At 42.7% G+C, this 17,420-nt stretch overlaps 1 protein-coding gene across 2 annotated transcripts in view; it reads right to left on the bottom strand.

Annotated features, from left to right (window-relative positions):
• The window catches only part of STK4 (serine/threonine kinase 4), an 86,490-nt gene that overhangs the window by 31,897 nt on the left and 37,173 nt on the right, over nucleotides 1-17,420 (bottom strand). For both annotated transcript variants that reach the window (XM_028524061.1, XM_028524063.2), the window contains exon 10: nucleotides 6,391-6,548. In XM_028524061.1, the coding sequence (XP_028379862.1) occupies nucleotides 6,391-6,548 (158 nt within the window). The remainder of the gene's footprint in view (nucleotides 1-6,390; nucleotides 6,549-17,420) is intronic.

Below are 17,420 nucleotides of genomic sequence, written 5' to 3'. Positions count from 1 at the left end.
GGTGGGAATATCAGAAGTGGAGGATTAGTTATGGGTTGATGGCTGTCAGAGTTGAATGATGGAAACTTTCAGATTCTATCTTACCAATGGAGGCTGGGATATTGAAGAACATACACTAATTTTTAAAGTTTCCTTTTGAAACTGAAGGGCCATAAATTCAAAGACAGAACGTTGTGGGAGTACAGTATTTCTCTTGTTTGTATAAGATGGCAGATCAAGTTGCAAACTGTAGATCCCAAGGGTCCCACAAACATCCAGCTGCATCCTCAGGAGCACTAAGTTGAACACGTGCAAATAAAGCATCTTTGCTATCGCAGCAACAATGACACTAAATTACAAATAAGCTAATAATAATTCCCACCTCCTAGCAAATGTCTAATTTCTAACGTGTAGAACCAAAAGCAAAAAGTGCAACCTAAGAAAAAATGAGTAACTCATTATGTCCTCATAATTCAGTAAAGCTTCTCCATAAAAACCCAAAGAAACCTCGACTTTGCAATCATATCCGGAGCCCTGATCCAGGAAAGGATGATTAAGGTAAAGTTACATAAAATCAGAGACTGCCACCTTCCTCCTGGGGAAAAATCGGGATTAAAATGTATCCTTCCTTACCACACAAAGCTATGAATGGCTGATAACTTTGTAGGTACCCAGGGGATCCAATCAATCAGTCTTGTTGAGGTTATGTATTTTTATCAACTTAATTTTGAATTAACAGTTTAATGGTATTATATCCTGATGGACCCATTATGACACAACTTCAGAGAGATAGTAGGTTATTAGCTCCTTGGGCTGCATTAGAATTCTACTGCTCATTTCTCTGATTGGCCAAGGGAAATCTCCAAAGATTTGCATGCATGCATTTGCAAAGACTACTGCATGTTTCCAGGAGAAACACAGGCACACTGGGCACTCACTCGCTTCGCCGGAAGGGCTCTCCTTCCGTCCGTCCGCGGCCCCTTCCCCACGCTCCCACCCGGACTGGACCATCCCGGACCGTATGCCTCAAGCACACTGCCCAGCCCTTCCCCGCACGCCGCATTCCTCAGCACCCCCAGGGACGCACCTCCCCCTCGGCCCAGAACGCCCTTTGCCTCCTTCTCTAGCTGGAGAATTGCTCTTCATCTTTCCAAACACCCTTCGGATGAGACTTCCTGATGCCTTCCCTGGGGTTCTTGCTGAGGTTCTTGCTCCCTCTTCTGGGCTTCTACAGGACTTTGTATCTGCACTTCGTGAACAGAGTTTACCAAACTAGCCTAGAGACGGGCCCTAACAGTGTAGGCGGTTAAGGGGATGGGCTCTGGAGCCGACTGCTGTGGTTCAAACCCCTGCTGTGCCACTTACTTTCTGTAGAAGCTCAATCAGTTATTCAGCCCCTTTAACCCTCAGTTTTCTCATCCACAAAATAGCAACAATAACATTACCTACCTCGTGGGATGGCTGTGAGGACTGAGCTAGTATATACAAAGGACTTAGACCAATGCCTAGCACATAGTATATCCTCAATAAATGTAAGCTATTATCATTAGCACGATGCATCCAAATTATTTGATCATCTTTTCTGCTACACTATGAACTCTCTCTGGGTAGTGACCGCCTTTGTTGAATTAATTCAGAGACTATGTCTGAGATTAGCTGCAAAACAGTGTACTGACTCTGGTCAGGCAATGGCCAGGTGTCAGGGGCACAGACAGGAGCACAGGGAGTCCCAGCGGTCAAGGACGTTGCCGCGCGGCCTGCCCACACAAAGCGCACGCAGAGGACTTCGCTGAACAGACTGAATCAGTGTGTGGGGGCCAGCTACCGCCGACTCTCTTTACAGAGCAAGTCATAAGAAATCTGGAAACAGCTTCGTCTGAATAAACAGGAAACGTACTCCAAAACCTACGGATACCAAGAGCTGATAACCAACAATACTTGCAAAGTTAGAAACACTGAGAAGTACTGTGTTTCATCTGAGATCTGTAGACGCTCTGGCTGACCCCAGACTAAAACCAGGACAATCTAAGGAGTATTTCAAAAAACTGTTGTTGTTGTTTTTAAATTTAAGCAAGTAATATGTTAATATAGTCATACATTCTTTCTGTAAAAACAGTTAAAACTAAAGTTCCTGTCCTCCAAGGTAATGGCTCTTAAGTAATTTTATATCCTCTTTTTTAATCCATGCAGTTACACGTGTGGCTATACACAGAAATATGTAGCATGGTTTGTGCTTTTTAAAAATTTACACAAAGGATATCACTGTCTGCATTTTTTGTATTTTATCACTATTATATAATAAGTTCTTATATACACACAGGTATGTTTCAGAACTCTATTTTTTGTACCATGGGTCTACGTTGTATTTTTGTGCCAATATCATAATGGTTCACTACCGTGGTTTGGTAAGTTTTTAAGTTTCATATATACACTGATGCCAGAGAGAGAGAGAGAGAAACATCGGTGTGAGAGAAACACTGACCGGCTGCCTCCCACACCGCCCCCAACCGGGGGCCGCATCTGCAACCCAGGCATGAGCCCTGGCCGAGAGGCAAACCCCCGACCTTGCAGTTCACCAGGTGACTCTCCAACCAACCGAGCCATGCCGGCCGGGCAGTTGTGTAAGTTCTGACCTCTGGAAATAAGCACAACCTCACTATTCTTCTTGTTCAAACATATCGTGGGTATTTTTAAGCATTTACGCTTGCATATAGGAAGTGATTATGGCATAATGTTTAAATATATATTTACCTAGGCTTTCAAATGCGATGATACAAAATTATAAATAACAACATTTTCTTGTCATTCTAACATTCCTCTGTCTCTCATGGACACTCTCTCCCTCTCTCCTCCAGGGGAGTCTACTGGTATCTTCCTTCACGAAGCCGATCAAACCTGCTCAGTGCCAGGTCCTTTCAAAGAACAAACTTTTGGTTTCATCGATCAATTGTTTCGTCTTCTATTTCACTAAATTCCGCTTTTATCTTTAGCCTACTTTTATCTTAATTACAACTTTCCTTGTATTCTAAAAATAAAGTACATTTAAGGCTACAAATCTTCCTCTGAATACCATTTTTGCTGCATCCCACAGGTCTGAATTGCGGGGATCAGAATTTTAGTTTTATGATTCACTTCTAAATAGTTTTAAAATTTCTATTTTGATATTCTCTTTAAAGCAAGAATTGTTTAGAGATATACTTAGAGATATTTAGATGGATAAAGTGACTCTGGCTACTTTATTGCTGTTAATTTCTAATTTCATTGTATAACTGTCAGTGATGTGGTCTGTATGATTTGTGTTGAGATTTCTTTTTAAGAACCTTAAGACATAGGCAGATTTTGTGATATTCCACATACTTTAAAATATTCATGGATGTTTGAAAAGTGTTCCCATATCTGTTTCATCAACCTTGTTAATTGCATTCGTCTTGTTTTTGTCTAAGTGAAAGTTTACTTTTTGAGAAGAATGTTTAAGTCTTCAATTATGACGGTTTTTCTCATTGATATTTCTTTGTATTTCTATCAGTTTTTGGGAAAAAAAAAACTGGATCAAATATACCTTTTAGCAATATATATGTCTTTCCCACACAGTATTTGTTTTCCCTGGATTCTATTTTATTTTATATTAATATTGTCTCACCTACTTTTTTTAGTATTTGCCTAGCGTATCTTTTCCCATTTCTCTGATGTAAGTTTCAGTGATATTTCATTTCTCTGATGAACAGTATTTGGCTGGATGGTGACAGCTGTCTTTATCCGGAGCCTGTCTTTCAACAGGAGATGTTGACGCACTCACGTGGACTGTGATCACTGACGCGTCTGCCTGTGAACCCCACCCTGTGCGTCGCTCCGGCCACACGGACGTTGTTCCTGCCTTCCCTGCGCCCACACGTCCTGCTTCAGAGTCTTTGCTGTGCTTGTGGGTCCCCCACCTTCCTCCCAAGCCTTCGCTTCCCCTCTTTGCTCAGGTGTTTGCTGAATGTCTCACCCCTCTGCAAGGTCTTCCCTCACACTCTCTCTCTCCTGCAATTTCTTTCTTTAAATGACCGTTACCCGAACTGGTACGTGACCTGACTCAACGCCTGCTTTGGCCCCCACGCTCCACCTCCGGAGAGCACGAAGCTTGTTTGTCGGGCTCCTCGCCCCCGGCACCTGGCCACCGCAGGCTAAAATCGCACAGTGTGTTTCTGGGACACACACGAGTCAAAGGGGATTCAAGTTTACAGCTTTTTGTGGCTTTGTAAATGGCAAAACGGGAGGGTCCGAAGTCTCACAAAAGTAGCATTCATCTCCAAGAATGCAATCTGTTGGTAGAATATGAAATACCGGTTTTAGAAAATATTTTATTCTCAAGCACCTCTTATTTACATTTAATCGCTATAAATATTAAACATGAAAGGAAATCTATGTTGCATTTTCAACTTGGCAAGTGAGGCAATTCTGTTTTAGAAATGCAACAAGTATTGAGTTTCCTGTGAAAATATAAAGATTTCCATTAGCATTACGTCCTGCATTACTGATGAAATTACTCCCTATTTGCCGTTTTGGGCAGAAAGTTCATTTCAAAATAGCGACTGCCTTCACAGGAAGAAAGACAGCATCTTTTCCACAATTAAATGCTGCCTGTCGGGAAGTCGGAGAGTGTCTGGGCGAGACTGTTGAGGGAAGCCCGTCAGCTAGTCTGCTAGCTGGTCTCCTTAAGCTCCGTGAGGTTGTTCAGAATGCTCTCTTCACTCAGTGGGCCATCTCTTCCTTTGCCAGATGTCATTTATAAATACACATTTTCCTTATTTGATACCGCCAATAAGAGTCCAGGAGACTCAAAAGGGGAGTAAAAAGAAAAATTTTTAAATCATGCAACATTAATAAAACATAAATACATCCTTATCTCTGGATTTCTACAGCACCCAACTGAAAAGAAGAAACCTACGTGACCGTGGCGGGTTAGAATCATTGTACGCAGGTTAAAACAGATCACGGGGCACCACCTGTCTCCAGAGATTCTGATTCACTGTGTTGGGGGTGCGGCCCGACCACTTCCTTAACTATCATTTTAAGTTGCTATTCTCTCTCTCTCCCCCACTCTTGCTCCCTCCCCACCCCTCTCTCTCTCTCTTTACGCCCCTGCCCCACCAGTCTCCCTTTCCTGTTTTATAGTTTCTACCACTATCTGACCCACTAAATGTTTTATTCCTTATTGTCCATCTTCTAGAATGAAACCTCCATGAGAGATGGATTTTCGGCTGTTCTATTCATTACTAAATTCCTAGAAAAGTGTCCAGCTCACACGGGGGCTCAGAAAACTAAGTAAATAAATGAGTGAACAAATGGATAGTAATGACAGATGATGAATAAATGAATGAGTGAATGAATGAATGGACAAAGAGATGCTAAAACAAACTAAACTTGAGTTCTAATATGGGTTCAGTGACTAGTCAGTTAAATAACCCCAAGTGAGCTGCTTCTGGTCCTCAAAAGATCTCTGTCGTTGGCTGTGTAAGTCCGACACTGCTGCCACTCCACAAAGCAGAAATTATGTTATGGAAGAACGACATCATTTCCTCTAAGCCAGTCGGTAGGAGGGTGGAAAACCAGAACCAGAAAGGCCTCTCTCTCAGAATCCAAATCTAACGCCTGAACTAAGTTCTTCTAATCAATAAAAAAAAATTGTAACGGAATTTAAGAATGTACATTTTTTAAAAAGAATGTAAAAATTAAATATTCCTAAAGAGAAAATTCTTCTCTGAAAATATTCAGAAAAGGAACGCGCAGTCCTTAGCTTACTATTTCTTTCCCAATTTTTTATTGTCTCTGTTCATTAAGTCTCTGTGAACATTAACAAGTGTCTGTGGCCGACAGGGAATGTTCCACGGCAGACAGGAAACAGCACGCCCAGCTTTTCACGAGAAGCTGTGGAACAACTAAATGTTCATCCTTGGCAAAATGCGGAATAATCCTCTCAGAGACCCTGAAATTAGGATAATGCTTAGCAAAGCAACAACGCCACCACAAAACAGCATTAACTACCCTCCGGCCTAATTCTGAAGGACAAACTCACAGTCTGCAACAAACTATTAAAGACGGGCGCATTTTCAGCTGAGGACCAAATATTTCTTTTTCCATTAACCATGTCAAACTCAACACAAGAAAAATGGCAAGTGAGTAAAGGATTTTTAAAGTTGGAAAGATGCCACTCCCTGGGAGAACCAGAACAGCTCAAGTGTCGGTCAAAATGCCGTGTCAAACTCACAAGGCCCTCAGCCCAGAGGTGGCTCCCAGGCGGGGCTGGAGGGGACTGGAACCTTCTGGGGAAACGCCCGGGCACTTCCAGGGGAGACGACAGAACTGGAGGTGTGATGTTTCGGATAGCTCTCTCGGCGGACACAGCCACGTACTTCCGGCACTACTTACAAACTCATAGTCTCCATCCTGGGGCACTTTCCAATCCGAAGAGTTCTTCAGTGGGCCTGAAACACTCTTGCCAAAGCTGTTGATCTGGTTTTCCTTTTCTTTTTGTTCAAAGTATTCGAGGAAAGATGGTTTTGCAGGCTGCATGGTCTCATCCCTTCCTGAAAACGAGGAAAAATAAAAGGTGAAATGTATCTTAGATGTCGGATAAGTTTAATAGATCTATCTCCATCCAGGTGGGTGATAGCCTCTGGGTCCGGGGCTTTTTGTTGGGTAAGAACTTCTTCAAAAATCTGATGAACACTGTAAGAAAATGTACAAGTGCTCACTAAAAATATTTCTTACACAATTTCAGAGGATTCACAGCCCACCTAAAATACATGCAAAGATTTCCTCAGGGACCCTTTTCTATGAGGAAAGACTAGGGTGATACAGTGACTCTGAGTAAGGTGCAAACAGTATGTTTGGGTCTCCTATAGCAAACACGTCCTGTAATACTAGACTGAAAATAGAAGCGCAAGCAAAATATTTATTAATCATCTACATACGCAATATTCTCTATCATCCTTGCAGTAGGAAAGGGATATTCAGTATGATTCAGCTGAGTGACTTCCCTTGATAATCTCAGTTGGATTAATGAGAAAAATATGCATAAAAAAGAAAATATAAGTAAATAAAATCTTCTCCATGAAATATTATATAACTTTATTTTATTTTAACCTTTACTATATTTTATTCCATTACCATTTAGTCCCCTTATACCCCCTCACCCTGGCAATTACCACACTGTTGTCCACGTCCATGAGCTCTTTTCCCTTTTTGCTCAATCCCTCCCTTCCCCTCCCCCCCACTAGCTGTCATCTGCTCTCCATCTATGCATCTGTCCCCATGCTCCTTGTTAGTTCAGTCTGTTCATTAGATTTCACATAGGAATGCAATCATATGGTATTTGTCTTTCTCTGACTGGCTTATTTCACTTAGCATAATGTTCTCCAGGTCCATCCACAATGTCCCAAAGAGTAAAACTTTCTTCTTTTTTATGGCTGAGTAGTACTCCATTGTTTAAAGGTCCCATAGTTGTTTTATCCACTCAACTACTGATGGACACTTGGGCTGCTTTCATATCTTGGCAATTTTAAGTAACACTGCAATGAACATAGGGGTGCTTATGTTCTTTCGAATTAGTGTTTTGGGTTCCTTTGGATATATTCCCAGAACTGGGATCGCTGGTTCAAAAGGCAGATCCATTTTTAATTTTTTTAAGGTATCTCCATACTGCTTTCCACAGTGGCTGAAATGTAGTATGACTTTAAATTACCATTTACATCACAGCTGATCCTTGAAGCTGACTGGCCAGGGTAAGTCCCTCCCATTGACCTGCCAACAGCAACCAAGGCTCAACTACAAGAGGAGGGCGTACTCAGCCCACATGAAGGGTGTACCTCGAACACCCAGCTTGAGTGATAGGGGAGGCTGTGCCACTGGACTCTACAGGACACCTACTACATTAGGCTATGCTACCAAGACAGGGAGTCACACCAGCTCTATCCAATACATAGAAACAAACACAAGGAGGCTGCCAAAATGAGGAGACAAAGAAACATGGCCAAATAGAACAGATCAAAACTCCAGAGAAAGAAGTAAACAAAATGGAGGTAAGCGCTCTATCAGGTGTAGAGTTCAAAACACTGGTTAGAAGGATGCACAAGGAACTTCGTGAGGACCTCAACAGCATAGAAAAGGTCCGGTCAGAAACAAAGGATACATTAATTGAAATAAAGAACAATTTACAGGGAAACAACAGTAGAATGGGTGAAACCAAGAATCAAATCAATAATTTGGAACATTCGAAGCAAAAAACCAACCAATTAGAACAACAAGAAAAAAAAAAGAATCCAAAAACATAAGGATAGTGTAAGCAGCCTCTGGGACAACTTCAAGCATTCCAAAATTTGCATCATAGGGGTGTCAGAAGGAGAAGAGAAAGAGCAAGAAATTAGAAATCTATTTGAAAAAATAATGAAAGAAAACTTCCCTGATTTGGTGAAGGAAATAGACATGCAAGCCCGCGAAGCTCAGAGAGTCCCAAACAAGACAGTTGCAAAGAGGCCCACTCCAAGACACGCCATAATTAAAATGCCAAAGGTTAAAGATAAAGAGAGAATCTTAAAAGCAGCAAGAGAAAAGCAGTTAGTTACCTACAGGGGAGTTCCCATAGGACAGTCAGCTGATTACTCAAAAGAAACTTTGCAGGCAAGAAGGGACTGGCAAAAAATATTCAAAATCATGAAAAGCAGGGACCTATAGCCAAGATTGCCCTACCCAGCAAAGATGTCATTTGGAATCGAAGGGCGGATAAAGAGCTTCTCAGACAAGAAAGAACTAAAGAGTTCATCACCACCAAACCATTATTACATGAAATGTTAGAGACTTATTTAAGAAGATCAAAACTATGAACAATAAAATGGTAATAAACACTTATCTATCAACAACTGAATATAAAAATCAAACTAAGCAAACAACAGAGACAGAATCATGGATATGGAGAGTATTTTAATGGTTGTTAGATGGGAGAGGGGTATAGGGAAATTGGCAAAGAGGTGGAGGGATTAAGAAGTATGAACAGGTAGTTCTAGAACAGCCATCTGGATGTAAGTGCAGTATAGGAAATGGAGTGGGCAAAGAACTTGTACACACGGCCCATGGACATGAACAATGTGTAGGGATTGCCTGAGGGAGTGTGGGGTGGTGGGTGGAGGGGAGCAACAGGGGAAAAAGTGGACAACTGTAATAGCATAATCAATAAAATATAATTAAAAAATAAAATACCATTTACAAATGGTTTATGATAAAGAGGGAAAATGTAATATAATATTATATACACAATATGATATAAATGCTATAAAATAACATACATAGAAAAAATAAAATGACTGAAAAAATATGCAAAAATGTTAATAGGATTTGTCTCTGATAGTAGGATTGTAGGTGATTTTATTCTTTTCAACATTTTTCTTATTTTAAATAATTTTTTTAATTTTTCAGTAACAGGTTACATACAATATTATACTAGTTTCAGGTATACAGCCCAGTAATTAGACATTAACATACGAAGTGGTAACTTCAATAAATCTAGTGCCCACCTGACACCATACATAGTTCTTTTAAACATTTTTTAAAAGGAGATGGTACAGGGTAAGTATTAAATGGACAGAACTGATCATATGAATTACACAGGCCCAGAAGATGGAGAATTCTTCAAGCTGGGGGGGTCAGGAAAGACACTCTTAGGCTGGGCCTCAAACCCCGCCTCAGAAGAGCACCAGCAGTTACACAGCAGGGCGGCCAGGCAACAGCAGTCACCACACGAGAGCAGGAGACGGCAGTTACCAGTTACCACGAGTAACGACAGCAAAAGGAGTAATTTTACCTGGCATGACTGAGAAACCCAGCCAGCTCAATGCACCTATTTCCCGTGTTGAAGTGGCTTTGGCTTGTGCTCAGGAGTCTAACGCTTGGAAGTATAGCTTTTATCTAGTGCTTTCCATGAGCCTGTAGGTCCATACAGCCCTCCTTCCAGAAACCAGAAGAAAAGACAGAAGGTTCAGAGCCTTAAGAAATGGGTGGGCTACGCATGGTGCCAGGGGGGTACTAGAAATATGTGGGGGGAGAACTTCTTCGGTTATATAAATGTCTAAACACTATGCTGTAAACCTGAAACTAATACAAAATAATACTGAATATAAGCTGTAATTGAAAAAGGAAATTAAAAAAAAATTACCTTGGTTTCATCTTATTTCCGAGCATGGTTCTATGATATCCAAATAGCATTCCAACAAACTCACATTTACATAAGAAAGAAGGAGGGGCAGGGGATGGGGAAGGGGATGGGGAGGGGTCTAGCAGATGAAGAACAGCAAGTGTCTCTCCCCTGGCACCCATTCCCCGCAATCTAAGCTCGTGACCTTGCCTAGTCCAGTTCCAGGCCAGCAACCCCGCTGCCTCGCAGACATGTGTCATCCCACTATCTCCGTGGCTAAGCTTAACAGCAGCCAGTCCCAGATTTGCCCACTCCCGGCTGTGGCCAACGGCTCACTTCACTGTTGGCTGCCTCCTCCCTTATCAGGAATTACACAGGAACAAAGATTTGCTAAGACCAGCTGATGATTGTGTTCAATATGTATTTTATTTTGTCTGTGCTAGGTATGATATGTTAAGTGCTTTTCACGCTTACTGTTTAATTTGTAAGTTAAATTTGAGGTATTATTTCATCGCATAGTTCTAAAGGAACTACAACCCAATAAACCTTGGGAAAATGGGGGTGTTTGGGACTTGCTTTAAGCTAAGTCTTTCCGATCAGTGCCCTTCCCTGGGACCACTGACTGCAGCAAGCCTACACACGGCCCTACACAGGGACACGGAGGGTGTTTAGAGAGCCTCCCTGAGCCACGAAACCGCTGACACGTGAGGAATGCGGTGCCCTTTGACACGAAATACTAGATACCTGGATCAGCTGAGCAGAACAGGAAGTCTGGAAACAATAGAGAAAGCCCAGATGGCTATCCAAAGGACTGGAGAGCTATCTGGAAAAAGATTAAATTGGAGCCACACCTCATACCTTAAACTGGGAAAACTCCGAAAGGAGGGGAGCTCTAATGGTGAAAATGGAAACCATAAGTACTGGAGGAAAGCATGTGTGAATACATTTAAAACCTGGGTGTGGAAGAGGCCTTCAAGCTATGGCAAAACCCCAGATGCAATAAAAAATGGATGGATGAAAGCCTTTTGTGTGAAGAAAACACACATTTTTAAAGATTAATAAGCACACACGCGCGGTCAGCCAAGACAAACAGTGAACTGGAAGAAAACACTCACCGCAAATACCGTCATTTTTAAAAGAATTTCCTTTTCAAAAAAATTTAGGAGTTCTTCATATATGAGGGAGAGAAGCTCCCAAAGTACATAAAGAATTCTGAAAATCAAGGCAGAGAAGACCGAAGGAAAAGAAAAAGGGCTGAAGACGTGAAAAGACAGTATGTACACAACTATCCAATTAGCCCTTAAACCTGAAAAAAAAAAAATGCCTAGGTTCACAGGTAATCAAAGAAACAAAACTACTTAAGAGGTGCAACAGTTTACACTGCAGATCGGCAAAACCTCAAAAGCCTGACAGCCCTCTGCTTGCCGGCGCGGGGGTGGGGACACGCACTTTCCCGAGCTGCTGGAGTGCGAAACAGTGCAAGCCCCACGGAGGAGGTCTGGCGATATCTCGGTACCAAAACACGGGACAGGGAAGGTGCAGAAGAACCCTCTGGTGTTGTATTTGAACGGCAAGGATTAACGTGTACTATAATGTACATCATGTGTTTAAAAATTATATTCTGAGCTGTTTTCATCACAGGCTTTAAAGGCACGACACCCGGCCACCAAGGTGCACAAGGAAGGCTCAGATCTGGGTCTCTACATACCATCCCCCGCTCAAAGGAACGAAGGCTTCTCCAGGGAAAGAGCTAATTCCAGGTCTAGGGCACAACAAGCACACAGTGGGCCTGCACATCTTTTTGTGTCCAAAAAAAAAAAAAGGCAAGCAAATACTCAAAACCTGATGGGGACATATCAACAGGACAGGGGAGCCACCTTGAGGGTACATTTGGGGACACAGAGCACCGAAAACAGGACACTGAATAAAGAGAATCCCAGGGCTCAGAGGAGTCATTTGAAAGTGAGAGAGGTTGAGGAGAGAAGGGGAAAGCTCTTATTTAGAAGAGTCACCACTTGACAACCGTGGAATGGCCGCAAGAGAGAACATCCCCTTTCTTAGAAAACATACACAGACGGAATGTCTCCTTCCTTGGAAAACATGCTCTTAATGTCTAAGGGTGAGTCACATGCATCAGCCACCAGCCTGCCGTCATCACTGCCGTCATCTCGTGTCTGTCCACCCATCCGTCATTACACGTGCACAGGACAATGACCGGTACGAGTTCATCAACACACATGACAACTTCTGGAGAGAAATGACAGGCAGCTTAAAACATGTTCCCCTATGGAACTGTTACAAAAACCACAGGCATTTTTTAAAGAAAGCACCATATCTAACAATGCAAATTGTATAATTAGTACTATACACTTCTATGATGCTTCATTAATTCCTTTCGGGTGTCATACTGGTGGATTTGAGAAATTCAGTCTTTAAAACAGGGATGAAGCACTGAAAGTACCTTTTCTGTGGGCTAATTCTAAAACAGCATAAAAAGCAAAGGGATGTCTGTGAAGCCATAGTACAATCATTTGTCTCACTTCTATCACTGTTTACCTGAGACAATGGGGACATTTGTTCCCTTCACGTGTGAGTTCTCTTATGTAATGACATTAGCCCTTCCCAACTCAGTTAAAGACTTCTAATATTTTTGAAGTTCAATCGCCAACTAACTATTCTTTGTCTTTTTTGGCTGAGTGCTTCGCTGACAGGTTACGTTTATATGGAGGAGAGATAACTCCTGCTGTGACCAATGTATCTTTAAAAACATTGATCAAATTATGCTACCTGCTCTCAGTCTGATTCTTACAGACTGATAATAATTCTCAGTAAACAGACCTGCATCACTATCACAATTAGTATTACGGTATGTTGGTTGTACAATGGACACAATCCTTTCTTCCCGGTGTCTCTGCCCTTTGTAGGGCCCTCCCACAACAACTCTGGGCCTGGTCAAGGTGACTTGCTTTGGCCATTGAGACAACAGCAACTACGTGAAAAGTGCTCCTGGGTCCTGCTACCATGCAAACAAACCTGGGTGAGGCTGCCAGATGCTGAAGCACCACGTGGAGAGAAGCCTTAGTCAGCAGATGCCTTAGCTAGGGCCTTCACAAGTCGGCCAGCGCCACCCGCAATGCACCAGCTCACCTCTGAGTTTTGAGGTGATGCAGTGAAAACTAAGTCATAGTTTCTGTCTATCTTTCCCTCATTCACACACACCGCTCTATCTACAAGAAGAGTTCCATTCTTTGGGAACCGAAGTTCAAATTCAACCTACAGGTAATGGATACCTTCTAAGTTTCCAGCTTTTTACTAGGTACAGGGTACCTAGGTACTTTCACATGAAGTTCTCATCCCAATGTCACAACCACCGTGCACATAAGCACGAGGGAAGAGCATGTGCCCTTGTTAGGCACCTACCAAGTGCCAGACAAGGGACTATTTCATCTAATGCTCGAGTCTTTTGAGGCCTATATTATTATTCCCACCTTAGAGGCAAGAAATTTGCCGAAGACCTCAGGGCTAGTTACCATCAAGGCGGGAACGCAAACCCTCACCATCAGGCCTCAAGTCTGGTTCGCTGCATCTCATGTTGCAGACGCTCTAAAAACAGAATGAAAATTCTTCGCATGTCAGAGCTGCCACTAACTTGAGCGCAGAAAGAGCAGGGGAACGGAATTTTCCCAGTAACCTTATCTCCGCAGTGTCCTTTCAGCACTTCGGAGCCGGCAGCCCGTCAGCGCCCAGAGCGTAAGGGCACCATTCCAAGCTGATTAAAGGCAACACGCTCCCCAGGGCTCTGGCGGCCCGACGGGCTTTTTGTTCCCATGTGAGCCGGGGCCTCTTTTCAGGTGTATCTCAAGAAATGAAGACGTTCGGTTGAATGATAATGTCCGAAACCTGAAGCCGTACGGAGGGCAGAAAAGTCAGACTCTGAAAACAGCCGTGTCTTGCTCTGATTCTTTCATCTGATGGAGGAAAGGCATGAACTCCTGTGCTGGGACTGGCCCATTTCTCTTTGTAAGCAGCATCTGGCCGGCGAAATGGACCATCTGTCTAGGCCCACGGACAATGGGGTGGATTCATGAGTGCAACTGTAGCTCATATTTACTTCCCTTTGAAAAAATGCTCAGTAAAAGCAGAAGGACCCAGGTAACCATCAACCGATGAATACATAAATAAAATGTGGTGTATGCACCCAGTGGAGTATCATTCAGCAACAAAATGGAATGAAATACCGATTCATGGTACAATGTGGGTGAACCTCAAAAACATCATGTCAGATGAAAGAAGACAGTCACAAAAGACCACCAACAGTATTCTATGACTATTTCTATGAAATGTGCAGAATAAGCAAATCTGCAGAGACTGGTTAGTGGTTGCCTGGGGCTACGGGGTTGGGGTGAGGAAGCGGGATGGCGAGTGACTGCTCAAGGATGTGAAGTTTCTTCTGGGAGTGATCAAAATGTCCTAACATTAGATTGCAAACAAAATAGGCTATATCCACACAATGGAATATTATTCGGCCACGAAAAGGAACAGTGTGCCGATATATGCTACAAAACGGATAAACCTTGAAAAGGTTAAACTGATAAAAGAAGCCAGACACAAAGGCCATACTTTGCATGGCTCCGTTTACATAAAACGTCCGGAACAGGCCAGCCCGAAGGGACAGAAAGCCGATTACTGGCTGCTCGAGGCGAGGGCAGCGGGCAGTCAGAAGCGACTGCCACCAGGGCTGTGGTTTCTTTGGGGCGGGGGGTGATGAGAATGCCTGGAATTCAGCAGTGGTCAGGGTGGCACGACCTTGTTAATACACTGAAATCCACAGAACTGTAACTTAAAATGGTGAGTTTTATGATGTGTGGGTTATGTCGCAATTTTAAAATAATAAATTTTTAAAAACTGGATTATGGCGATGGTTGTACAACTCTATAAATACACTAAAAAACCACTGACTTGTATTTACTTTTTATTTTGGGGTGGTTTTTTTTTGCATTTCAATAAGTTTATTGAAATGTATATCCCTTAGTACCAAACATAATGGTAGTTGGTTAGGTTACTTCTGCCAACTCAAAATTAACATGGGTGAAGTCAAAATATTGCAATAGATCAGCCTTTTTGGAAAATTGAAAAGTTACCTACAAAACACTGTTTACACAAGTATAAGACATACTGTGGTTTTGGTTTACTCTATAGTGCCTATTCACCCATACCATGACGTTGAAACTGGGTGCAGCCATCCTAGATACAATTCACTGAGTGACCATTGAAAACCCTCCTAACACTGTGCATCTCCTTATGTGCACCGACTTCACAGAACATTCTGGACACCACCTCAGCAACCTCGTGATGATGAAGACGCGTGTTTGCTTCAGACTTCCTGTTGGCACAGCGGGGGAAATTGGTGGAAGTACAGTCTCTTCATTTTAGACAAAATTCTAAGTCAGAAGCAATGGCAGTTTTGATAAAAACAGTCCTCAGTACCAACTTCCGGAGTGTTAAATCACGGAATGGCGCACTTAAGATGAGTGAATTATACGGTATGCAGACATATATCAATAACTCACTTAAAAAATAGCAGCACCTTATTTCTCTTCTATTTCTTTTACTTCTGGACTCACACAGGCTGTAACACAATGCCAAGGCCGCCGTAACTGGGAAGGGGCTGGGCCGAAGTCAGAAGCCCACCTTTCCCTTGGGAACAACCGTCTCTTAGACATTAAACTCCATGCCCTTCCCCTTCAAACATTCATTTCTAAGGCCGTCACTAAGTGGACTGCAATGGCTAACCTACTCTCTCCTGAATTTCTCCAAAAGTAGCTCTCTTCTACCTCACCAGTAATGAATTCTGTTTAAACTGTAACACTGACCACAGCCTGCATTTCCTTCTCAGTTCCACACGAGAATATCAGCCAGAGAAAACCTTGAGTAAATCCCTCAAAACCTTCTTTCTTCCTTGGGATAATACGCTTTATCATAAGGCTGCTTTTCTTTTGTTTTTCCAGACAACGTTTATGATGTGCATGTGGGTTTGGGTTTTGGTGCTGTTACTGGGAGCCTGCACGTATTAACTCACTTATAACACAAGTTATTCTTCGAGCTTCAGTGTGCAGCCATACTGCTCCTTTGAATGCTCTTTGAAACCACGAAGAATTACTGGAATCGTAAGTCACAAACCCCCCTGGAGCCCGACCCAAATAACTAGCTACCCAGTCTGGGTAAGTGCCTCTCTGTAAACTGACTTGACTTCTGGGCAGCGAGCAGTACCCGGGCTCTCTAAGGCTGGTGAGCCGTCAGGTACTCAAAGAGATGCAAATCCCAGGGTCGCCAACTGGAGGGAGAAAGGCAGCACACCTAAGAAGATACGAAAGGCTTACGCAAGTGAATAATCCATGCCTTTGCTATTTCAACAATTCCCTCACTGGTCTCACCTTTTCTGGTCCTTTCAGACTCCAAATCATCCAATTGACTCTTCCAAAAAGAAACTCTTTGTTGTATCACTTTTCTGAGAAACTGTCTTCACGCTACACAATCACCAGCAGAAGGAAGTGCAGACTCCTTCCTTCGGCATTCAGAGTTCTCCAATATCTGGTCAACATCCACTTCAGTCAAACAGAGTAATCAATGTTTTTCTCTACCTTTCTGACATGGTACCCACCTGGGTGACTCCTCCCCTAGCCTTTCTGTATATCCACGTCTTTGCTTCCTTTTGTACAAATCCTTTAACACTTTTCCATACGACTAACCCAGCATTTGGCCGGGAGAACATTACCTTCATATGTGGAGGTCTGTCAGCCTTAACTAAGGTACAGCGTCAGTGAACACCACTATCCGAAGCACCCAGGCCATGCTCCTTCCACGCAACAAATCAGAAAGAACAGGTACAGCACAGTCGACACTCCACAAATATTAGACAGTGGGCTAACAACTGTCATTGTTCCCTTTTAACCTACAAACTCTTAGTCAGCAGTGAAAGTCCCACTTCATTTTTGGACAGTTTGTCACACAGTAATGACACACAGTGACTGCCTAATAAATGCTTCTTGGCTGGTATGACATTATTATTATTATTAACAAATACTGTGTCGAGTGATTTTTTTTAGAACACTTAAGAGGATCAGCTACTTTCTTTTATAGATACATTTAAGTTTATCAAAATGCATCTCCATTTCTAGCGGAACAAGAAGAGTAATAAGCAGGTCAAAACAGCGTGCAGGGGGGGTCCCACCTTTGGGGGTCTCTGGGCCACACTGGAAGAAGAATTGTCTCA

Source organism: Phyllostomus discolor, chromosome 9, assembly GCF_004126475.2.
Source record: "Phyllostomus discolor isolate MPI-MPIP mPhyDis1 chromosome 9, mPhyDis1.pri.v3, whole genome shotgun sequence".
Classification (NCBI taxonomy): domain Eukaryota; kingdom Metazoa; phylum Chordata; class Mammalia; order Chiroptera; family Phyllostomidae; genus Phyllostomus; species Phyllostomus discolor.
This window is presented reverse-complemented; position numbering and strand designations above follow the sequence as displayed.